This window comes from Acinonyx jubatus, chromosome E1 (genome assembly GCF_027475565.1).
Source record: "Acinonyx jubatus isolate Ajub_Pintada_27869175 chromosome E1, VMU_Ajub_asm_v1.0, whole genome shotgun sequence".
Lineage (NCBI taxonomy): Eukaryota > Metazoa > Chordata > Mammalia > Carnivora > Felidae > Acinonyx > Acinonyx jubatus.
This window is the reverse complement of record NC_069397.1, coordinates 54780759-54804579: the sequence shown is the minus strand read 5'-3', so window position 1 is coordinate 54804579 and position 23821 is coordinate 54780759. Positions and strand designations below refer to the sequence as shown.

General features: G+C 42.1%; 1 protein-coding gene across 3 annotated transcripts; it reads left to right on the top strand.

Moving 5' to 3' along the window:
- Positions 1–16: 16 nt before the first annotated feature.
- On the top strand, positions 17–22622 carry ACOX1 (acyl-CoA oxidase 1). Of its 3 annotated transcripts, none has more exons than XM_027052461.2 (14): positions 17–271; positions 567–726; positions 12300–12460; positions 14649–14756; positions 15791–15910; positions 16045–16160; positions 16551–16720; positions 17844–18006; positions 18446–18636; positions 18897–19076; positions 19213–19318; positions 19490–19633; positions 19778–19984; positions 20845–22622. In XM_027052461.2, exons 1-14 carry the CDS (start codon positions 163–165, stop codon positions 20893–20895), a joined length of 1986 nt encoding a protein of 661 aa, XP_026908262.2. In that variant the 5' UTR covers positions 17–162; the 3' UTR covers positions 20896–22622. The 3 variants fall into 3 exon arrangements, with proteins under 3 accessions (XP_026908262.2, XP_026908263.2, XP_026908264.1); XM_027052462.2 differs by lacking the exon at positions 12300–12460 and adding an exon at positions 5153–5313; XM_027052463.2 differs by lacking the exon at positions 17–271 and adding an exon at positions 5153–5313 and having other exon boundaries at positions 587–726.
- Positions 22623–23821: the final 1199 nt, after the last annotated feature.

The following is a 23821-nucleotide window of genomic DNA, read 5'->3' as shown; positions in this document are numbered from 1 at the left end:
AAAGGGGCGGGCCGGGGCGGGCCGAGGCGAGCGGGGGCGGGGTCTCGCGCCGTCCTGGGGCGGCTCTTCGGGCCGGGCCCGCGCTGGAGCCGTGGACACCCGTCGTCGCTGTCGCCGCCGCCACCTTGGCTTCTGCTGCCACCGCCGCTGCCGGTCGCCACCATGAACCAGGATCTTCGCAGGGAGCGGGAAGCCGCCAGCTTCAACCCGGAGCTGCTCACGCACGTCTTGGACGGCAGCCCCGAGAACACCCGGCGCCGCCGAGAGATCGGTGAGGGCGGCAGACGAGGCCTCCCTCCTTGCCCGAGCGCGGCTCGAGATTCCCTCGATGAGGAGTCGCGGGGGGGGCGCTGTGGAGAGTAGGCCGCAGCGCCTGAGCCGCGCGGGGCTCAGCTGTAGGGGAGCCGGGACCCCCACTCCCTGGGGCCCCCCCCCGGGGCTGAGTGACGGATGTCGTCCATCCCGAGAGGGGACCTGTGCCCGCACCCTGAAAGCTGCTGGGATTCAAGGTGTCACGGAGCCCTGAATTTCTGTCTTCCTCTTGATGCCCTTTAACTCCCTTGCAGAGAACCTGATTCTGAATGACCCAGACTTCCAGCATGAGGACTTGAATTTCCTCAGTCGCAGCCAGCGTTACGAGGTGGCTGTTAAGAAGAGCGCCAGCATGGTGAAGAAGATGAGGGAATTTGGCATCGCAGACCCTGAAGAAATCGTGTGGTTTAAAAAGTAGGTATGCCTTCCCATAGATGAAGTGCCCAAGCCCAAACTTCACATTTAAACCCGCAGCCTGTGGCTTCCTTTTCCATCGGACTTGGTGTTTGAAGACTCAGATTGCATATTTTCACTCCACTTTAAAGTTATGTGTGTGAAAAACAGTGTCTGCTTTTGTACTGGAAGCCCTTTAAAAGGATGACATTTGTAGAAGGCCGATAATGAATGGAGATGCTGCAGGGTTCGGGGTTTTTTTTCCCCTTCTTAAGAATCAGTACCCATTTGTTTGGTTCAGACATCTCAACTTGGAGTGATTTGAGTTGCTTGCAAAATGACTTTGTTCTTTGTAAGAAGGAGGCTTGTTAAATTTAGAGGCAGGATTTGGAATGATTAAAAAAAATTTTTTTTAATGGTTATTTATTTTTGAGAGAGAGAGAGAGAGAGAGAGAGAGAGAGAGAGTGCAAGCAGGGAGGGGCAGGGAGAGAGGGAGGCACAGAATCAGAAGCAGGTTCCGGACTCTGAGCTGTCAGCACAGAGCCGGACAAAAGGGCTCCAACCCACGAACCTCGAGATCATGACCTGAGCAGAAGTCAGACAGCTGAGCCACCCAGGCGCCCCCACCCTGGGACAAATTTTAGTTGCAAGACCAAACAGTATCTTGGAGCAATAGCAGATTGTCTTTCCATATGAGAGTGTAGATCTTGAGTTTAAAATAATGGAAAATGTGGGTTGGATGAAGATTTCAGAATTGAATATAAAGCATTCTAAGAACCCAGCATTCTTGAATCTGGTTGCAGTGTGATTTAAATGGCTCTTGGGCATAGGAGACCTCAAAACGCCTTGGTCCTTATGCTGAAAAGAGTATGTACTTTTTCCAGACCATCTGTTTTTTGCTGTGTTTTGTTTTTTAATTAGAAACAAGCACTTTTTTTTTTTTTTTGCCTTTATCTAAATAAACACTATAATTACATGACCTTAGCACAAGGTCCTTTCTTTGGCTTGTAGCCTATCATGCTTCTTGTTTATTCCTGGGCACTTCGTTTTTTAGGTTTCCACATTTTAGAAGGATTCCAGTATTTTCTATCAGTAAAGATTAAGTGACGGGAGTGGTGTATATTCAAGAGCTAAGAAGAATGGAACATGTTACAAGTTCTGCGTTTATGTAGTAATATAAATGCTCCCTTATTCTACTGCCTCTAATATGTTCGGTGTCTAATTATTTTCAGTCTGACCTGGTTATTATTGTGGAGGATGGAATCATTTACTCTGGCCCTTAGGACTGCCTGAGAACTCCTTGCCATTTTAGTCATAAAGTTAGGATTTGTTTATTTGTGGTAGTCCAAATCAGAGTACTTACTCACTTCCAAATGTTCTTTTTACACTTTTGAAGTTTGTAACTCATCATGGCTGTGGGAGTATTGAGATTGAGTAACTCCTAGATGGTTATGTGTCTGAATTACCTGAATTGGGTTTTATGTAAAATTTAAGAATTTAGTAAGATTTTATTCTTTTTTGAAATGACCCAAAAGAAGAGGTTTGTTTCATTTTGCTTTTAAATGGTTGATGCTATGTGTTTCAGAGTTGGTTAGGAGATTTCATAATCAGTGGTGTAACCAGAGTGGAGTGAAGTCACAATGAAGTAGAACAAATTCCTTTATGTGGGTTAAAGAGCAGAGGACACAAGCCAGTTCCGTCTATCGTTTTTCATGATATAGACCTTGCTGTTTAGGGAATGTAGAGTACAAAATTTAACACACCTTTTGATATCCTTCCAGTGGTTCTAGGATAGGACAGGGAGATCAACTTCTGCGAGAAAAGGGGATTGAAAATTAGTTTTGGCAGTTACTGAATGCCATTGAGTTTCAACCTGCCATCCATTGTAACTAACACGCATGTTTCACGTAGCGCTAAGAAAGCAATGCAGCCGGTTAACTATGACATCCTGTTAGTTGTGAGATACACCTGACTTGTTACATGCTAGAACTGATGAAATACAGTAATATTTCTCTTTCTGGAGATTTTGAGCATTTACTGGTTTCTTTACAATTATTTCTCCTATCTCAAAATAAAATTCACATATGGGAATATTTTAAAGTTGATGGAATATTAGTAAAATACTGAGATGTCTCAACCCGAGCAATAAAAGAAATGTGCTCTCCAGTCTTCGGGGTAAAAACCTTGCTGTTTGGAGAATGTAAAAGTTGTTTTCCTAATCTACTCTCCTGTAATTTTGTCTATTAACTGTCCTGTTTACTATGAAAACTAAAATGGTCTTAAGAATGTTTAAAATTCTGATGAAGATCAGCCATGGTATCTGTTACTCTCTTTAGGTTTTACAGCTGATTCCTTGAAAAGCATTTTCAGGAGGAATTAAACAATTGAAAAACAAGCACTGGGATTTTGTTCATGAGTTGGTTTTCGAGTATCTTCGAAAGAATCTCACTATGTTTATTAACATAAACATTGGGCAGTCTGTTTTGTGTCACGTATTTTTCTCTCTGAGTTTCCCAGAATTATATGTTGTGTCAGTATCGTCATTTTATAAACCCACAGCGCCTCACTTCCCTGCAGGGAATAGGAGTGTCTTGCCACCCTTTTTACACCTAAATTACTGCTTCTGTTTCTCAGAAACTCTCCTAAGTCTGTTTCCTCTTTTAGGAAAATATGATTGTTAAGGAATGCGGTGGTGCTCTTACCTTTGAGAGAGCAATTTCTACATTTATCCACCTCCTCAGGCTTTTGACCCTCAACTTCAGTGAGGCGGGGTGTTGCTTCTCTACAGTCCAGCAGCAGGAAACTCCTGTTAATCCAAGTTACTGGGAAGCTAACTCAATTCACTTCTATTCATACCTCTCCTTTTTCCTCTTGTTCTCCATTTAGTTTAAATTGACATTTGACACTGGTGTAAAAAGTCTAGAATCTCTGGGTTAAAAGAGCATTGTTGATGTTTCTCGGATCCAGGCATTCCTTAGATGTTTCAGCTTGTCCACAGCACCCTTAAAGGTGATCTTCCAACCTAAAGGCGGTGGGGTTGGGATTCAATCCCCAAAAGTGAACTGACAGCCTTCTCCCTCTTTCTTTTAATTCATGCTGTCCTCATTGGACAGACCAAGATAAACCGGTGACACTGCTTCCTATTCATTCCTTGCAGAGTTGTGAAAAGCAGTTAGGTGACACTTGTTTTGTCCTTTAACATAGATAGATAGATAGATAGATAGATAGATAGATAGATAGCAGTTAGGTGACACTTGTTTTGTCCTTTAACATAGATAGACAGATAGATAGCAGTTAGGTGACACTTGTTTTGTCCTTTAACATAGATAGATAGATAGATAGATAGATAGATAGATAGATAGCAGTTAGGTGACACTTGTTTTGTCCTTTAACATAGATAAACAGATAGATAGCAGTTAGGTGACACTTGTTTTGTCCTTTAACATAGATAGATAGGTAGGTAGGTAGGTAGGTAGGTAGGTAGGTAGGTAGAGCAAAATACACCCCGGTAAAATCTTTAATGGCATAACCAAGCTGACTGGCGTATGTAAATTGTATTTTGACTATTGCACAGTTTGTTTTATTATTTGTTTTATTTGCGAGAGCGTGCAGGTGCACAAGCAGGGGAGGGACAGAGAGGGAGAGAGGATCTCAAGCAGGCATCATCGGGGAGCCAATGAGGGCCTCAATCTCATGACTGTGAGATCGTGACCTGAGCCGAAATCAAGAGTCAGATCCCCAACCGATTAAGCCACTCGGGTGCACCCACAGATTCTGTTTTATGAGAAAATAGTTGAAGACTGAATTTTAGTATGATTGGAATTCCTTTAATCTGGAGTGGTTATCAAAGATCATCAGCAGTAAACGTTTAACATTCTCACATTACCTACTTACCCATCTGTAAACTCAGAAGACTTTTAGAGATCTGTGGTTTGGCCCTGGGATATAGTATATATTTACTATCCTAGATGTTTGCTTTATTTATCTAGGGAAAGATTAAACTATTTGGTTGCTTTTGTTAACAGTCCTACAAATAAATGTCCTATGGGGTTCCTTCTGATTTTCAGAACAAGTAAAATCTGAAAATAAACACACACACTCCAAAGAATCCAACCAATCAAACCAACAAATGACACCAACAAAACAAAACAAAAAAAAACACAGGGGTTTCTAAGCTATAAAACATGGATAGAATTTGCTTCCTGGATGAAGTGTAGAATTAAAGAGGATTTCTGGCCCTGAAATGACTTGAGGGGGAGGCAGTAGATACCACTGGATTTGGCCTTTTTGCTGGGGAAATGGTAAACTTCTGATTTAATTTCTTGAGAGAAGGCTTCAAATTGTCCTAACCTCAGTCCCTGAGGGCCATGGCTGTCTGACAAGAATGGGTAGTAGAATGCAGTTTCTAGAGTAAGGCTGAGATCCCTTTTCTTTTCTCTCCTGTAGAATACATTTGGTCAATTTTGTGGAACCTGTGAGCCTCAATTACTCCATGTTTATTCCCACCTTGCTGAATCAGGGCACCACTGCTCAGCAAGATAAATGGCTGCTCTCCTGCAAAGGATTGGAGATAATTGGCACCTACGCCCAGACGGAAATGGGCCACGGTTAGTCCACATTTGAGGGTCCGTGGGTAACCCACCTCAGGACTTAAGTTGACAAATGACCCCTGGTGTTCGTCTTTTCCTGCTGCTACCCTTTTGGGATTTGGTCTTTCAGATGTCAAACCTTAAATAAAATCCAGCTTCTTGTTTTCTCATAGGTCATTTCCCCATAAATGTGCCCAGGACTCTCATCCTCCACTGTTCCTTCTGAAAGCCTTTTTACCCCTGCTTCACGTGTACCCCATTTTAATGACTGTTGAGCAGTTTGGAAAGATAGGATTGAAACATGGCAAAATTGTGTTGGTGTCTATTATACAGATAGAGAAAATATGATACTTTGTTGGAAATTCTTGTGAGTGTTAATGGCTCAGCAACATCTGGAAGTTGCCTCTCTGCTTTAATGGAGCTGAAGATGCTGATTTTCTGGGCGGGGCAGAAGGTTGGAGCATTTAAGTGTCTTAATCTTTCTTCCATTGCCTGCTAGATGGGCTGTAAGGCAGTTTGGGGAAAGGTTCAGGATTCTCTGCATTTGACTACAGTAGTCTTCCTTTCTTTCTTTTTTTTTTTTTTTTTAATGTTTATTTACTTTTGAGAGAGACAGAATGCAAGCAGGGGAGGGTTAGAGAGAGAGGGAGACTCAGAATCTGAGGCAGGCTCCAGGCTCCGAGCTGTCAGCACAGAGCTGGATGTGGGGGCTCGAACTCAGGAACTGTGAGATGGTGACCTGAGCCGAAGTCTTACGCTCAACCGAATGAGCCACCCAGGCGCCCCGACTACAGTAGTCTTTTTATTATATCTTTTCCTTTTACGTGTTTTTGAACTTTGTATTGTCAGTCATTGGTTAAATTGTTCATAAATGCCCTACTCAAAAAAGTTTTGTGCTTGGTCTTAAGGTGAAATAGGTTTGTTTTCATAGACAAGGCCATTGGCAGGTTTGGGGGTTTTGAATTTGAGCTGCCCAGTCTCATTCCTTAGTTACCATAATGCTTCCATTATGTAAATAAGGAAAAGAGGAAGGGATGGAGATACCCTTCATTTTTGTGTTTGATTTGGTGCTTTTTGATTTGTGAAATGGTTTAAGATGTTCTTTATCATGATCCCCGTGAGAGCTGCAGGTTCTGTCGTGATGTTGTCTTACAAACACCCGGCCAAGACACCCAGGACTTGAGCTCCTGGGATGGCCAACACAAAAGTAACCTGCCTAAGGGCAGGAATGTAACACTCTTACAGTCATCCTGGTGGGGGGAGGTGGTGGAGAGAAAGAGAGGGAGAGTTTTGTAATCTTGAAATAGTTTTGTGGTACAGAGCCCTTTTTTTTGTTTTGTTTTTGTATGCATCATTGTGGAATTTGACTTACAGTGGTGCTATTTATAGGAGGCATAAAGATGTAAATTATTCTGAGGCTAAATAGGCCTGATATGTATATCGGTCTAACCTTTCTGCCTCTGTAAACTACAAGGTAAATGTATACTTGCCCTAAATTTTGAAAGAGGAAGAAACTGGAACTTGAAGTTTACTGGCTTGAGGAGCCCAGAAATCGGACTGAGATCCTATGTTGTTCTGGGTGAGTTTGCATTTGTTAGTTTTCTTTCCTTTGCTGCCTTTATTTTTCGGATATTTTCTTGTATTTGAACGAGCTTTGTCTTAATCTCTGTATTTTAGAGAACAGGGTTGTGAGATTGGGTCTTGCTGCTTGCTGGAATCTTGTTCATTCATATTGGTGTTTGTCGTGCTGTGTCTGCTACTGTCCTTTTCCGGGAGCACCAGGCTGTCAGTTCATTTGCGTCCGGTGACTGGGTAAGAATAAGAAGTCCTTCAACATCAAAGAGACTGGAAATAGAGCAAATTGTGCAGAGGGAGGAAATCCTGAGCCTCTGGAACATTGATTGGTTAATGACAATTGTCTAAAGTATTGTCACAGAGTTGGCGGTCACGTTGAGTTTGGGATTCTTTCAGCTCTAGGTGGCTGCGGAGAAGTGAGGAGATGGTATTGCTCAGGCTCATCCCAGGATCCTCAAGAATCTTAAAATTCAGTCCCTTGCACGAAGTCTCGATCACCTGTTTTCTGTCTTCTCTCCTCTAAATACTCACCTGTCTGTGTAGGTGCACAAAACCGGACGCACATTTGGTCTCTGGGTCTGTACCCTTAAGCAAAGGCAGAGGTGTGGGCTGAGGGGCGCACCCTCTCCGTGGGGTTCTGGTGTTGAAGGGACCGTCTGTGGAACGTGGTCCAGTGATAATCATCCTGGCCATACATTTCTCCGGGTCACAAAGCAGGTGGTATGTTTGGTCTTGACAGATACTTGTTCATTTCAAGTTGTGGCCACTTTACAGCAATTCTTGCTTTGTTTTCTGTTGTTGTTATTCAGGAAAATAGAGCTTATATATTACGTAGTTACCATCCTGGAATATTGATGGGCTATATCTGCACCTTCCCATCTCTAATACTCAAATATGAACTAAAGCACCTTTCTTCCTTTGAAACTCGAGAAATAGATCGTCAACTTGATTGTGTAAGCCACTAGTTTTTCTCCACTTGTATTTTCACTCCTCTGTCTCCTGTTCTCTTTTCTTCAGAGTCTCTTCCCTGTTGAACTTCTCGTGAGACACGCTCCCGCGGTTTTTGGGCTGTTCTAATTCCCCGCTATTGTTTTTAATAACGATATAAACTTCTTTATTAAAAACTGTGTCCTTTGGAGTTATGCCTTCAGAATATCTTTCTCAGATGTGAATTACTGTATTGAAAGGAACATTGTATAGCCTCCATTTCATAGTTTAACACAGAACCTTTTTATAGTGTATTTAGGGACTTGCTAGCATACTGTGTCTCCATACACCCCGTCAGCGTGGTTACTTTAAATGCTTTTGCTGTTTTCATATCTAAGAGTTGAAGTTTTAATTTTCCAGTGCCAGTGAGCCTGGATGTTATTACATGTTTTGGCTTACTGTGTACATTTCCTATGTATGAACTGGATTTTTCTCTGAGTATTGATTCAGTAGAATCTGTGTGTTGATCTTACATGGTTATATAGTATCCTTCCAGTGTTTTTTTCTATTGCCGTCTGTTAAACGTTTTGGCTTTCTGTATTTGATGCATCCTTCTCTGAGTGGGTATAAAATTTTTTCCTCATAGCTTGGATAATTATTCTCTATTTTCTAACAGGTTTTTTTTGTTTGTTTGATTGATTGATGCTTAATGCTTTGACTTGTATATGGTATAGAGTGATGAATGAATCCCATACTAATTTTATGTTTTATTAACAGTGGGGTTTTTTTCCCATTGTTAATTCTTTCCGGTTCTTCTTAGAGTTTTATGAGTTTCTATTTATTTCTGGAACCTTAAAATATATTACGTTGATTTGTCCATTTTTCTCATAAATGTCATACACTGGTTCATTATTGCTTTGTAAGATATTTAAAAATCTAGTAAGATAAGGCTGCTATTGTTACATTTTAAGACCTACATATTTGGTCTTATTATATACTTCTGGGAGAATTATGATCTTAATTTGTCAAAATCTAAATTATATTCTACAGGAATTTCAAATCTGTGTTACATTAAATCCTTATATTTCCTTGGGAAGTATTATCTTTATTATAATAAAGGACTGACATCTTGACCAGGATTTAGCAATTTCTTTTCTGTTATTTATCTTTTATCCATCCCATTAGTGCTGATATTTTTTTTTTTTCTTTTTTTTTTTTTTCCTTTTAACGTTTATTTTTGAGACAGAGAGAGACAAAGCATGAACAGGGGAGGATCAGAGAGAGGGAGACACAGAATCTGAAACAGGCTCCAGGCTCTGAGCTGTCAGCACAGAGCCCGACACGGGGCTTGAACTCACGGACAGCGAGATCACGACCTGAGCCGAAGTTAGCCGCTTAACTGACTGAGCCACCCAGGCGCCCCTGATATTTTTTTCTTAATTAAATCTTTAATATCCTGAGCTAAGTTACTTAAACATTTTTAAACATTTTGTTGCTTTTATAAATTGTTTTTCTCTTTCCTCATATATCTCCTTTAATGGTCCTAATGGATAATAATGCAGTGGGTTTTTTTCCTTATAGCCTACAGCTTTTCTAAGTTCACTTATTATTGATGGTATTTTATTGTTGCTTCCCTGGCATTATAATCATGCTGTCCATGGAGATGCTATTTTGAGTTCTTTCTTTCTTATATATTATCAGTCTAATAATTTGTCCTCAGCATTGGCTACCAGCCTTTCCAGCCCAGTATCGCGTAGCAGATACTGGGCAGGCCTTTTAGTGTTAATGTTTTTTTTTTTTTTTTAAGTTTATTTATTTTTGAGAGAGACCGAGACAGAATGCGAGTGGGTTAGGGGCAGAGAGAGAGGGAGACACAGAATTCAAAGCAGGCTCCAGGCTCCGAGCTGTCAGCACAGAGCCCGATGCGGAGCTCGAACCCACAAGCTGTGAGATCATGACCTGAGCCGAAGTCGGACGCTCAACCGACTGAGCCACCCAGGCGCCCCAGGTGTTAATGGTTTTAAAAGAATTGACTGCACCGCTTCACCATAGCAAAATGTTCGTCCTTTATAATTTCAAAATAAATTATTTAAAAATAATATATAATCTTTATCATGCATAACCAGCTTTATGCAACAAATACTTGATTTAAGTAAAAATGAATAAATAAAAACAAAAACTATCCAGTCACTTTCTCCTTGCAACGTGTCTAAATTTCATCCACTTGTGAATAGTCCTTATCTTAGTCACAAGAGACATTTTTCTCCTAAGAACATTCTTTGGTCTCAAAACGGTTTCTTTTTCTTTTTCTTTTTTTTTTAATGTTTATTTATTTTGGAGAGACAGAGAGTGAGAGAGGGAGGGGCAGAGAGAGGGACACCGAATCTGAAGTAGGCTCCAGGCTCTGAGCTGTCAGCACAGAGCCCTGTGCGAGGCCTGAGCTCATGAGCTGTGAGATCATGACCTGAGGCTTAACCCACTGAGCCACCCAGGTGCCCCTCAAAACAGTTTCTGATTACAATAGTTTACCCCTGCCCTACTAAGTGTATTTTTGTAACCTTGGTATTTGTTGCTCCATTATACGGCACCCTGATGCAGACCCCTCCCAGGAGTCTGATGGGTGCTTCAGAGTGGCCCTGCCTTTACCAGCAGTTGCCCTGGGTTCTAGTAATGCATAGTAGTCTTTCAGCCCTAAAAGTGGCTGGTCCCAAGCCTCAGTTTTCAGCCCTGGTTCAAAGAGTTTTCTTCTGTTGCGTCCTAGGTGTACATTTATTTTTCTTCCTAGGTACCATCCTTTTCAAAACTGGAGACAGTGGCATTCCTGTTTGTGAGTGAAAGCACTCTCTCTCATCACATGAATGTGTTTATCTGAGGATTTCCACTATTTTTTTAACTTTTTGTTTTAAAATGATGATCAATTCGTAGGAAGTTGCAGAAATAGCAGAGAGAGATCCCATGGACCTTTCACCCATTTTCCACCAGTGCTGACACCTTACGGGATTTCCATTTGCTGCTTCCTAGGATGGCTGCTCTGATCTGGGCAAGGTTTCCTGGTGTCCTCATCATTGTGCTCAGTCCTCATTGCACTTGGATAAGAACTGCCCCAATCAGAAGATGTGATTAGGTGGTGGGATTCTTGTCCTCACTCTGCCATTATCTTCTTGATCTGAAGGCACTTAACTCACCTCAATCTAATTTCTTTGTAAAATGAGCACATCGGTTGCACGTTCTTTGATTTTTATGTGATCGGATAGCTGAAAGCCCAGCCACCCGATTGGAAGACAGTTGATCGGCTCTTGCCTGGGCAGTGTGCCCCGGTTATTTCCCTCCTTACTTTCGGAACAAACTGAGAAATTTTAAAACTGAAATGTTGTGTCAGTTCATTTCTAATAGAATAATAAGAGCAGTATATAGTTGATGAAGTTAGAGCTGGAAGTTAAATAGAATGCCAGCAATGTGGAAAAAGAACAAAGGCATATCAATCTACTTCCTATTGGAAATAAATTCACACAAGTCTAAGGCACCTGCAGATTTTAAATGGAAAAGAATGACTTTAGAAAGTGGATTCCGGGGGCACTTGGCTGGCTGAGTTGGTAGAGCATGTGACTCTTGATCTCAGTGCCATGAGTTCAAGCCCCATGCTGGGTGTGGAGCCTACTTAAAAAAAAACAATAAATGAAATACATTTTTTTTAAGTGGATTCAAAATTACTAAACCTAAGATGTTTATTATCATTAGTGATAATTCACGTTTAACCGCCCTGTAATGCATGAATCTGTTATTTGTAATTATTATTATTATGGTCTTTCCTAGAAATTGCATGTCTTTTTTTATTTCTGCACTTAATTACCAGATGCAGAGCACTGCCCATTTTTGTATTAAATTGTTTCAGTAGGGCCTGGCTGGATATTTGTGACGAATCTGAATGAAATTACCAGATTCATGTGAGGGGTGTGGATCTGTGCTGGATGTTTTATGGGCCAGCACAAAGCACTCCAGCCTGGAAGCATTCTTGAAAATGCATCTAGGAGAAACTTTATCTGGGGGAGCATATTGTCGGCCTGAGAGACCGAAGTTCTCCGGTCTCACCTTCTCATCAGGGTAAATCATTGTACAACTTGAATTCTCCATTCCATGCCACGTCTTCACATTTTTCATTTCCTTTGATTTAATTGCAAGGCTGGAATCCTCTGCCCGACTCGCCTATTTCTGCACTGCACAGGCTTTGGAATCGGAAGCCAGTCCTCAACCCAGATTAATTATCCAAGGGTTGAGTAGCTTAAGAAAAAACTTCTCGCCAAATTAAGGAAAATGGAATTTGCCAAGAGTTTATGAAAGTAATACAAAAGGGGGCAGTGTTCCTATCCATGATAAAGTCTACCCAGCTAACCCATACTTAAAAGAATTTTTTTTTCTCCTTCCCTTTACTCTGTTCACATTGCTGATTCTCTCACACCTGATGACTCTTCTCTCAAATGCCCATCCTTGGTATTTCTTCGAAGTTTTGTGCACCGAGGGCGGCCTGAGCCTCTGGATCTTCACTTGGGCATGTTCTTGCCTACTTTACTTCACCAGGCAACCGCGGAACAACAGGAGCGCTTCTTCATGCCCGCCTGGAACTTGGAGATCATTGGCACTTATGCCCAGACAGAGATGGGCCATGGTATGGTGCATTCAGTCTACCTTCTGGGTTGGGTGGGACTCTGCAAGCTTAGCAAACAGGGAGAGCCCACCACAGGTTAGCAATGGCATCGCCACCTACTGTGATCTTTCTGCGGAGTCCAGGCTTTTCGCGTATACAAGTCTTGGCGTAGACATCGCCTTGGTCAGTGGAAATTAAAGGTTATGTTAGCACAGAGATAGGCTGATTATTCTTTTTCATGGTTCCCCTTCAGTAGGTCAAGGATTTGTTTCCTGAGTGGGTTTTCAAGTTCACTGGAGTTACGTAGGATTTGTGTGCACGTGGAATCGGAACCCATCTTTTTTTCTTTATTACTCTCATTACCTTTGCGACTGATAGCTTAATGAACTTGCACAAATTCCAGAAGAAACACAGCTTAATAGTACATGTGCTCTTTGACTTCCTTCCGGGAAATGAGTGGCTTTATATAACCATAATGTGAGCATTTTATACTTTGACTTTTTTTGTGCCTTGATTCAGTAAAGTTCTGAAGTTGGCTTGGCCAAAGGTTATTTCAAAAATAAGATAAGCCGCACTTCTAGGCCGTTGGTCTGGGAGATGGTGGCTGTCCCTGTTATCTGGTCTGAATTGGTATCTGTGTTTGCTATTCATTTCCTTCTGTCTTCTCCTACTTAGAGGTTTCAGAACAACTGGTCTGATGTATGTTTGCCACACTTGCTCCTTCTGTGTGTACAACTTCATCTTGATTTTACAGCTAATTTGGTTCCTGGTGCTGAGTCATATTTCACAAGACTGAAAGTGGAGTACTGTTTGGTTCGGCTGTGCATTTGCAAACAGTTTGTCACTATCTGTTCTGTTACTGTATTACTTCTTTTTCTATAAAAACTTCTTTGGTTAAAAAAAAACAAAAACCTTCTGTGGTGAAATGAGTCTTAGTATCTGGTTCCTGGATTGACACTTGGGAAGGTTGTGGATCACTCATAAAGTGGCCGTTTCTGTAACTCCACTTGGAAGTTTCTAAATGTTTCAAAGTGTAAGTGTTTAATGAGGTCTGTCGTTATCAAACCAGTCTGGTAAAAAGGTCCTCAGCATTTGCTTCAGGGTAGTGTTATTAGAGGGAGTGTCACTTAGAACATTTTTCCGTAACTGTTTTCAAAGAATTTTGGCACATTTATATTAGGATCTAACGCATGAACCCTTGTCCATCTCCAATAAACGTCTGAAACCGGGAACTCTTCCTTGTCACGCTAATGAACCAGCCAGGTGGAAGTTAAAGGCCTGGTATTGGAAAGCTCACACCTTTTTCTTTGACCTTTAGAAATCCAAAAGTCACAGCTCCGGCTCTTTTTCCCCATAGTGATGATAGTTTTTTTTTAAGTCTCATTTTCTATTCTAGCCATCCCTCTGAAATAAGTCCTTAATTTACAAGAACTTTGGCTGGAGTCTCTTTCTGTCACCTGTTATCTTAGTCTTCGTAAATAGAGAAGTCCAGAATGTTGAACTGGTGTGGTAAACACAATACGTGAGTTGACGCTGGCATACTAAAGCTTAGAGGTGTTAAAGAGACGTTTAGCTTCCCTGTTATGTTCATATCCTGTGATCTTCTGAAAATATGATTCTAAAATGCCTTTACATTTTCTTCTGGTTGATTTAAATCATGTTACAAATCCACTGTCATAGAGGTGAATCAATTCAAGTGTAGAAACAGAACATGCTTGACATATTTTCAACCTAATAGGAGTTGTCTGGTTTAAGTATAGGAAATGATGGGGATGCCTGGCTGGCTCCGTCAGTGGAGCACGTGACTCTTGATCACGGGGTTATGAATTCAAGCCCCATGTTGAGATGTAGAGTTTGTTTGTTTGTTTGTTTGTTTGTTTTAATTTTTATGTTAAGTACGCTCCACACCCAGTGTGGGGCTTGAACTCATGACCCTGAGATCAGGAATCACAGGCTTCACCAGCTGAGCCAGCCAGGCACCCCCATAGAGTTTTCTGTAAAAAAAAAAAAAAAAAAAAAAAGATAGGAAATTAACATATCTTGGTTATCAGCTATTTGTAGCTCATATACAAATGTTTTGTTGCCTTTAGATTTTGTTGTTCTCTGAGCTGTTTCTAGAGCTGAAAGGAGGAGGCAGGAGATTTAACCCTGTGTTTGTTTTTTTTTTTGCCCATATTTTACCCGAAGTGAATGTAACTTATTTCCTTAGGAACTCATCTCCGAGGGTTGGAAACCACAGCCACTTACGACCCTGAAACTCAGGAGTTCATTCTCAACAGCCCTACCGTGACCTCCATCAAGTGGTGGCCGGGTGGACGTATGTGACGTTTTTAGCGTTTCTTGGATGTTTCAAAGAGTCATTACAAGATTGTGTGTAGAATGTAGAGCTTGTCCAAGAATATCATTTTGAAGTCTGGAGAGAACTCTTCAGCCTTAAGCTCTTCTGAGCTGTTTCACAGTCTCTTACAGTGCATGTTCTAGATATGTCTATATTTACAACATAGAGAGTTCAGCCTCTTACTCTCTTTTCTTAATTTTTCTTCCCAACATTCCTTTTTTTTTTTTTTAATTTTTTTTTTTTAACGTTTATTTATTATCAAGAGACAGAGAGACAGAGCATGAGCAGGGAAGGGGGAGAGAGAGGGAGACACGGAATCCAAAGCAGGCTCCAGGCTCTGAGCTGTCAGCACAGAGCCCGATGCGGGGCTCGAACTCACGGACAGTGAGATCATGACCTGAGCCGAAGTCAGTTGCCCAACCAACTGAGCCGCCCAGGCGCCCCTCTTCCCAACATTCCTACCGTTAGCTCAGTTTCCTTGGTCATCATTTAAAGTAACTTAGTATTCCCTGCTTGGTTATAATTAATTTAAATGTAAAGAGCCCCATGTGGCTAGTGGCCACTGTTCTGGAAAGCAGTTCCGTAAGAGAGAAAAAGGAAATGAATAGTGGTCTTATGATTATCTTGAAAAAAAATTTTTTTATGTAAACAAATGAGAAAAAAGTAGAAAAGAAAGCAAAGTCTTTTTAAAATGGAGGATTACTATCAAACCAAGAGGCTGTACACCTTAAACTTATAAATATGATAAGTTAATAATATCTCAATAAAACTTGTATAAAAGCTTTTACATATATGTAAAACAAAGGATTGCTTTACCAAAATTCAGTACATTTTCATAACTATCCGCTTAAGTGGATTTCTTTCTGAAAACTGGGTATGGTGCCGTCATAAGACGCCCAGAGAGTTCCCGGCTTATGGTGTTTAACATATGGCTTTTCTGCCTCATCTCTATCCTTTGAAAGTGTAAGAATGCTTGCGCTCACTTCTCTGTCTCATTCTCTCTGATGTTACAGTTGGAAAGACCTCAAATCATGCGATAGTTCTTGCCCAGCTCATCACAAAGGGCAAGTGCTATGGATTACATGCCTTCATCGTACCGATTCGTGAAATTGGGACCCATAAGCCTTTGCCAGGTTAGAACTGTTCATCTGATGTTGAGGTAGATCACTCCCTTCTGCAGAAAGTAGAACACACAGCTGAAGAGGCCAGTGCCAGCCAGGAATCGCAGAGCGTAAACATCTGATGACTTTCCTTTCTCCTGTGGTAGGTATTACTGTTGGCGATATCGGCCCCAAATTTGGCTATGATGAGATGGATAATGGCTACCTGAAGATGGACAATTATCATATTCCCAGAGAAAACATGCTGATGAAGTATGCCCAGGTATATTTAGAGGAGCAGAGGTGTCAAACGTTGGGGTTTCAGCAGCTGTTGATAACCACGGGGTTAGAAGGGTCTGTTCTTTTAGAAGGGAATAATAGAGTTTTATTCCCAGTGCTTCTTTTATTAATGACCATGAAATCAAAAGCGGTTGGCGGGTATGAAGAGCATATTCTAGTTTGCTAAACCGGCGGGTCTCAGACTTCATTCAGCATGTGTCGGAATCACCTGGAGGGCTGTTTAAAGTAGATCGGGATGGGGACTGAGATTTTGTATTTCAAGCAAGTTCTCAGGAGATGCTGCCATTCTGGGGACCAAACTTGGAGAATCACAAGCCCCACCTGCCAGTTGGGTTTAACAGAAGGAAGCATCAGTCCCGTGTTCTTTGTCCAGGTGAAGCCTGATGGCACGTACGTGAAGCCCGTGAGTAACAAGCTGACCTACGGGACCATGGTGTTTGTCAGGTCCTTCCTCGTAGGAGAAGCCGCTCGGTCTCTATCCAAGGCTTGCACCATTGCCATCAGATACAGCGCTGTGAGGCACCAGTCTGAACTCAAGCCAGGGTAAGGGTGGCATCAGTGCCGAAGACCTACCTTTGACCCCATTCACATACCAAAATTTTCAAATGTGATACAGAGAATACTCACTGGCTACGCAAAATTAGCTAAGATGGCAGCGTGCCGGATCTTAAGTGGAAAGATGAGAGTGGTCACGTTATTTTTAGCCTTCTAAGAAAAACAGTAATATTACCTGAGCTCTGCAATTGAAATGTTTAGAACACTCAAGGCAATTTGAAAGTCCTTAATTGCTACTAACAACTATGAATTGGGTTTGGTGAAAGTGGCGTGAAACTTGATTCCCTCTCGTGTTCCCGGCCATAGTTCTTACTGCTGCCTTTCACTTGAACGTGACTCCCCGATAACCTTTTTTTTTAATTAAAAAAAAATTTTTTTTAACATTTATTCATGTTTGAGAGACAGAGAGACAGAGTGTGAGCAGGGGAGGGCAGAGAGAGAGGGAGACACAGAATCCGAAACAGCCTCCAGGCTCTGAGCCATCAGCACAGAGCCCGACACAGGGCTCGAAGTCACGAACCGTGAGATCATGACCTGAGCTGAAGTTGGACGTCCACTCAACCGACTGAGCCACCCAGGCACCGCCCCCCCCCGCCCCAATAACCTTCTTTATTTAACTCTTACAGAAGGAATAAAGAAATCAGTAAGAGCTGACCTGCTTAGACATCAGATACTTAATTCTGTTCATTGAGACTTCTCCAGAATTGTGGTTAAAATAGTTTATTCAGCTATCTAAGTGTTAGATGTTTTTATCATTGCCTTCCTTCTGCGAAGTTGATACTGATTTTGTATGTTGCTGTGAGATACAGTTTCCTTAGTCATCCTGCAAAGACTTAGATATGAACTTCACAGCTAGAAAATTCTGTGACCTAGGCAGTTCAACAAGGCGGTTGAGAACAGGGTCTTCTGTAGCCAAACAGCTAGACTTAAATTGAGGATCTGCCACGTATTTTAGCTGTGTGACCTCAGGCAGGTTTTTCACCTCTTGTTTTCTCCTCTGTATAATGGAGAAAATAATAGCCACTGCAATATATCAAAGTGTTTAGACTAGAATCTGGCACCTGGTAAGTTCCATGTGAGTGTTTACTTCTTTTTCTTCTGTATCCTTTAGTGAACCAGAACCACAGATTTTGGATTTTCAGACCCAGCAGTATAAGCTCTTCCCACTCCTGGCTACTGCCTACGCCTTCCAGTTTGTCGGCGCGTACATGAAGGAGACCTACCATCGGATTAATGAGGACATTGGCCAAGGGGACCTGAGTGAACTGCCCGAGGTATGTGTTTACTCATTCGCTTGTGGGCACCCTCCCGTTTGAGATTTGCCTGTTGGATAATGTCCAGAGAGAACTAATTGTTGGGATTTCTGGTAAAGAATCCATATATTCTCAAAAGAATTTTTTTTTTTTTAATTGAAAGTGGATCACGTAGGAAGATACATGGGTTTTGTTTTTAAGTTTCAGAAGTACTGTACTATGTTGGTCATTGGTTAATCAAAGGAACATAATTGGTGACTTTTTGCCAAGCAGAACAGTTTGGAAGGGAGTGTGGGAACACTAATTCAGGCCACTGATATGATCGTGCTTCTGTTCGCACGCATGCCGTGTGATGTTGCAAGTGACTGGCACCTAGGTGAGGAAGAGTGCTCCTCGCTGCATCCCGGACCAGACTGCTGGCATCACCCACGTTCTGACGGCCTGTGCTTTCCCCCTCCAGCTTCATGCCCTCGCCGCCGGGATGAAGGCTTTCACCTCCTGGACAACTAATGCTGCCATCGAAGCTTGTCGGATGGCTTGTGGCGGGCATGGCTATTCTCACTGCAGCGGCCTTCCAAACATTTATGTCAATTTTACCCCCACCTGCACCTTTGAGGGAGAGAACACTGTCATGATGCTGCAGACGGCTAGGTGAGAACCTGATTTGCGATTTCGCCGTTGTCGAGAATGCTTGCGTCATCTTCATCAGTTCCTGTTCCCGTGTTTGCTCTTCACGTTCTATTTGTTCCTGTAATCTGTGGTTCTGCCTTCCATCCTGACCCACTGTTTTTATCTCATGGTCAGACGAGTGAGTAGGAAACACCTGTCATCCAGCTTAGAGTCATTGCAAGAGTTTGCCTCTGTGTCATGAGAGTGTAGGTACTGAAGGCATGTGTACTGGTGATTTGTAGGTTCCTGATGAAAAGTTATGACCAGGTGCACTCAGGAAAGTTGATGTGTGGTATGGTGTCCTACTTGAATGACCTGCCCAGTCAGCGCATCCAGCCGCAGCAGGTCGCGGTCTGGCCGACTGTGGTGGACATCGACAGCCCCGACAGCCTAACGGAAGCCTATAAACTCCGCGCAGCCAGGTGAGCCCACCCTTAGGAGCTGGAATCGGCAGCTGGTGGGGGGCGCTCTGGGGGCTGGGGCCCGATGGAAGAGCAGGAAGCCTGAGTACTGCTCATCATTTCCTGCAAGCTCCAGTTTTCTTTCATTTCTTAACAGATTAGTAGAAATTGCTGCAAAAAACCTTCAAAATGAAGTGATTCACAGAGAAAGCAAGGAGGTAGCATGGAATCTAACTTCCATTGACCTTGTTCGAGCAAGCGAGGTCGGTGGTCATGCTCCCTTCCCCCCTCCCTCCCTCCCTCTCTCCTTCCTGTCTCCCTCTCCATTCTTCACCCCCACCCAATTCCACCCCGTTTTCTTAGTGCAGAAACGCTCATTGCTGTGCATTGAATCTTTTTCAAAGGTTCTCTCCTTCTGGTGTGTTTTTATCTAGGCACATTGCCACTATGTGGTAGTTAAGCTCTTTTCAGAAAAACTCCTCAAAATCCAAGATAAGTCCATCCACACTGTCTTGAAGAATTTATGTCTCTTGTACTGCCTGTATGGAGTCAGTCAAAAGGCAGGGGACTTTCTGCAGGTCAGTGTTTGCCGAATTTGTCCTTTTCTTTGCTAGAAAAATAGTCGTGGTCTACTTTACAGTTGCATATGTGCACGTATATGTGAATATCTGTCGGCATACGTGAATATATGTCTAAACGTTTGCCTGTTCCGTCCCTCTTAGGGAGGCATCATGACGGAGTCTCAAATTACCCAAGTAAATCAGCGCATTAAGGAGCTGCTGACTGTGATTCGCCCAGACGCTGTTGCTTTGGTTGATGCGTTTGACTTTCAGGATGTGACACTCGGCTCTGTGCTCGGCCGTTATGATGGGAACGTGTATGAAAACTTATTTGAGTGGGCCAAGAAGTCCCCACTGAACAAAGCAGAGGTACCAAAAACAATGTTTTTTCACCTTTTGAAACTCCTCATTTAAATATGAAGGCAGGAGAGGTGCCTGGGTGGCTCAGTCCGTTAAGCTTCCGGCTCTTGATCTCAGCTCAGGTCATGAGTTTGAGCCCCACATCGGGCTCTCTGCTGTCAGAATGGAGCCTGCCTGGGATTCTTTCCCTCTCTCTCTGCCCCTCCCCAGCTCACGTACTCTCTCTTTCTCAAAATAAATAAGCATTAAAAATAAATAAATAAAAAATATTAAGGCAGGAAAGACCTCAGAGTGACTCACCTGTGTGAAAGCTTTGGAAGCTCCTGTGGCCACTTAGACAGTCACTTTGTTTGAGTAACAGATCCAGAAAGGAACTGGGTCGTTCCCACAGTATGCAGGTTTTTCATTTCCGTGACTTTTTAATAACTAACTGAAAATTTCCAAACATATACAAAAAATAGAATACATGTACACCCCTATGGACCCTTGGTCACACTTCAGTGACACACTCACGGCCAATGTGTTTCACCTGAACCCCCCTGCCCCCCACCCTCTCCCCTTGGGACTATTTTGAAACAAATCCAAGATACCAGATAACTGTATCCATAGACATTTCAGTAGGTATCTCTAAAAGATACGTTTTTTGAAAACGTAACCACAGAACCATTCTCCCACCTAAACAAATTAAGAATAATTTCATGAACTACCCAATCAATGTCCAAATCCCCTAATTGACTCCGTTTTTTCTTCCCCTTTAGTTTTTCAAATCAGGGTCCAAATAAGGTCCAGATAATTTCTCAATTAAAAGTATGCTGTTTTACATCGCCAGCTGCTTGTCAGTGATTTTTTTCTCTCTCCCTTCCCTGCAGGTCCATGAATCTTACCACAAGTATCTGAAGCCCCTGCAGTCCAAGCTCTGAAGGGTCATGATGAGAAGTTTCATTTGCTCCAGAAAGCAGCTGTACTCCACTCCCCTTATACTCATCACACAAATCTGCTTGGAATCTCTATCAAATTCAGAGAGCTATAGAGCAAATGATAAATTGAGCCCTTTCCTCTTTTTATAAATGAAGAAAAAAAATGAACAAATTTCAGAGATTAAACGAAAAAAACAGATGTGTTTTAAGTGCAATTAACACTGCAAGAGACGTATCGAGCATCAGAAGAAGCTTTAAGAAATGCAGCATGCCTTCCATTTGTAGTGCTGCTGGTTCCAGTAGGCCATGACTTTTGATAACTAGTAGAACTTAACTACTGAGTAGTTAATTATTTTCACCTCTTAATTGCTAATCACTGGATATATAAGTGTTTTTAAGCAAAGGTATTTTTTAAGCGGGGTAGATAGAACCCTTCCCAGCTTTTCTGTTAAACGTTCCTGTCATGGGCCCTGGCTAAGAAGCAGGACTGAAGAAAAGGGATTCGGGGAAAGAAACTAATCAAGACATTTAGTGTGAGTGAGTTTGTGCCCGACACATTGACGCGACGTGCCCATTTGCCCTGCTTTGCCGACCTGGTATTTCCACCTAACTATTCACAGTAGCACCTTTCCAGCATGAGGACTTCTTTGACTTCAGCACAGGCCTAGAATAGGATCACTGTCCTGCATAATTAGGAGTTACTCTTCCTTCCATTCGAGGGATCCCTAAATCGTCTGTGCAGTAGCATTGCAATTCACTTTGTCCCAAACTTCTTAGAAAAGGACAAGAAGCAAAATCATCTCTGCATCTGACTTCTAGCAGCTGATGGCACCTCTGGCCGTGTGGTGTTTCCTCTCCCACCCCTTTCTCTGTCCTGAAAAAGATGCTAAGAAAGGAAAAGAAGGGGTCACAGTTCCTTCATAGTAGAATGAGTATGGGGAGAGCTCTCTCAGTTATGGTCACTGTGACTGTGGTGTCCATACTAACTGGATATTCTGGAACAATCTAGATTTTTCAATAGTCTATTACAGTGCTTGGAGGTTACAGTGTTTGGCATTATAAAATAGAAGCATCACTCAGGCCACCTCTTCCACCCAGGGCGAGCACAGAAAACCCCTTTGACAAACCATGGCTTCTGATTTTGGATGTAAATCGTCGAATCAAAATAATCATCGAAACTATGGCTAATGGATAAATGCCAGTTTCACAGAATCTCTCTCTTACTGTACATTGGCTTTATTTTCAGTCTGTTCCTAGGAGATTGATCTGAATTGCAACATTGTCCTTTGAGCCAAAATCTAATTTACACAATCACTCTGCATTTAAAAGTTAAACATGGACCTCCTAATGAAATTTTTTCTTAAAATCAATGTAAAGCAACACATTAGCTGATTTTTTGTTTTGTTGTGTTTGTTTTTTCTTTTACCTGTTAACTGTATCTGTAACTTCTGCCTCATGAATCCAGTTGTTCCGTAATCAGTCTTGAGAATGTAGGATAATTCAGGGAAATGTCTCCCTACCTTGGGACCCAACATAAAAACTATCCCAGTGGAACCAGCTATATGAGATTTTCAGGTCCCACAGAAATGCTGTTGACACAAGCCTTAATCCTTCCATCAGGAAAGCTGCTTGGGAATTGTAAGACTGAAGTAAGCAGTCTATCAATTTCATCGGAATAGATCTTGACAGTAGTTCAGGTTCTGGGAAATAAAATAGATTTAAATTGCTTAGTATCAGCCTGTTACGTGTACAATTGCCTCAGACTTAGTGGTTAATTTAAGTACCTTGTTCACAGATGATCATCTGTAGTTGGCACCTGATCCAGCTGCATTGATCTGGGATCTATCTTAGCAGGTGTGAGCAAACTGTAGACACAACAGCCGACCAGTCCTGCACGTTGAGTTTACTTAAACGCAAAATCTGATATTTGATACTGTTTTTACTAACGCTGGGATTTTTGTCTTGAACTTTATTCACTGCAATCTAAATATAGTAAAACCTCTCTAATTTGTACGGTCACGAGGGAAAGAGAATGCCACGTAATTAAACATAAGCTGAAATTATGAAATTTTAAGGTACGGTTTTATGAGGTTATTAGGTTCAGTAGCAGAACAAAACGGGAAGGAGTGAGGCCTGCCTGGGCAGATCGCTCTAAATCCTGTCACTGGTGTGGTTCTGCACATGCTGTGCGGGATCCCGCTGGTGCACGAGTTCGTGCTTACAGGCCGCTCTCGAAGCAGCATAGCCAGTTTGTTCTCCCTAAGAAGCCAGGCTTTGCTACAGATAGGTTTCGTTTTGTTTGGTTCTTCGGTGAGCCGTTTTCACAAAAACTACAAAGATACATCCTCTTCTCCAAACTGATGGATAAATGCTGAGAGGCTGGAAGATTTTTCTGTTAGATACTGATGGAAGCCTTTTTGAAAAAGTACTATGAACAGAACTCAAAATTGGGAAATTGAGGTTTAATAGGATTTTGCGATTTGTAACGAATGAAGGTTGATTCTTCCTGAAGGGTTTGGAGCTCTACTAGATACATATATACCGAGGAGTATTTCAGCCTTTGGACATTAGTGATCTCAGAGCACAGTTGGTTCCAAAGCCTTCAGGGCCTTTCATGTTCTGGTCTTCAGAACAAAGCAGTGCTAAGTATCAGCTTTTCTTCAGAACATTGGCTTAATTGCAACATTAGCTATGTTCACATGCTCTCGGGGAACTCCCCGCCTGTAATTTCAGATCGCATATACCTGGAGGCATTTTATAGTTCCTAAAGTTAACATGCTAGGTCTTGTTTTTTGGATTTTCTTCAGTGCGGGGCTTTGGCTGGAGAAATAGAACTGCTCAAATTCATCGGGAACAGAAATTCTTTAGATGACTGCAGCTTACAGTCCCCGTGAGCTGGAAAGAAGAGATTAGATACAGTCTGCACACA

Bases quoted from the DNA above. Each gene is read 5' to 3' on its own strand.
- ACOX1 (XM_027052461.2), top strand. From the start codon at position 163: ATGAACCAGGATCTTCGCAGGGAGCGGGAAGCCGCCAGCTTCAACCCG. The intron at 14,757-15,790 runs GTATGTGACGTT...CTGATGTTACAG, and splicing joins CAAGTGGTGGCCGGGTGGAC to TTGGAAAGACCTCAAATCAT. The intron at 18,007-18,445 runs GTATGTGTTTAC...TTCCCCCTCCAG, and splicing joins ACCTGAGTGAACTGCCCGAG to CTTCATGCCCTCGCCGCCGG.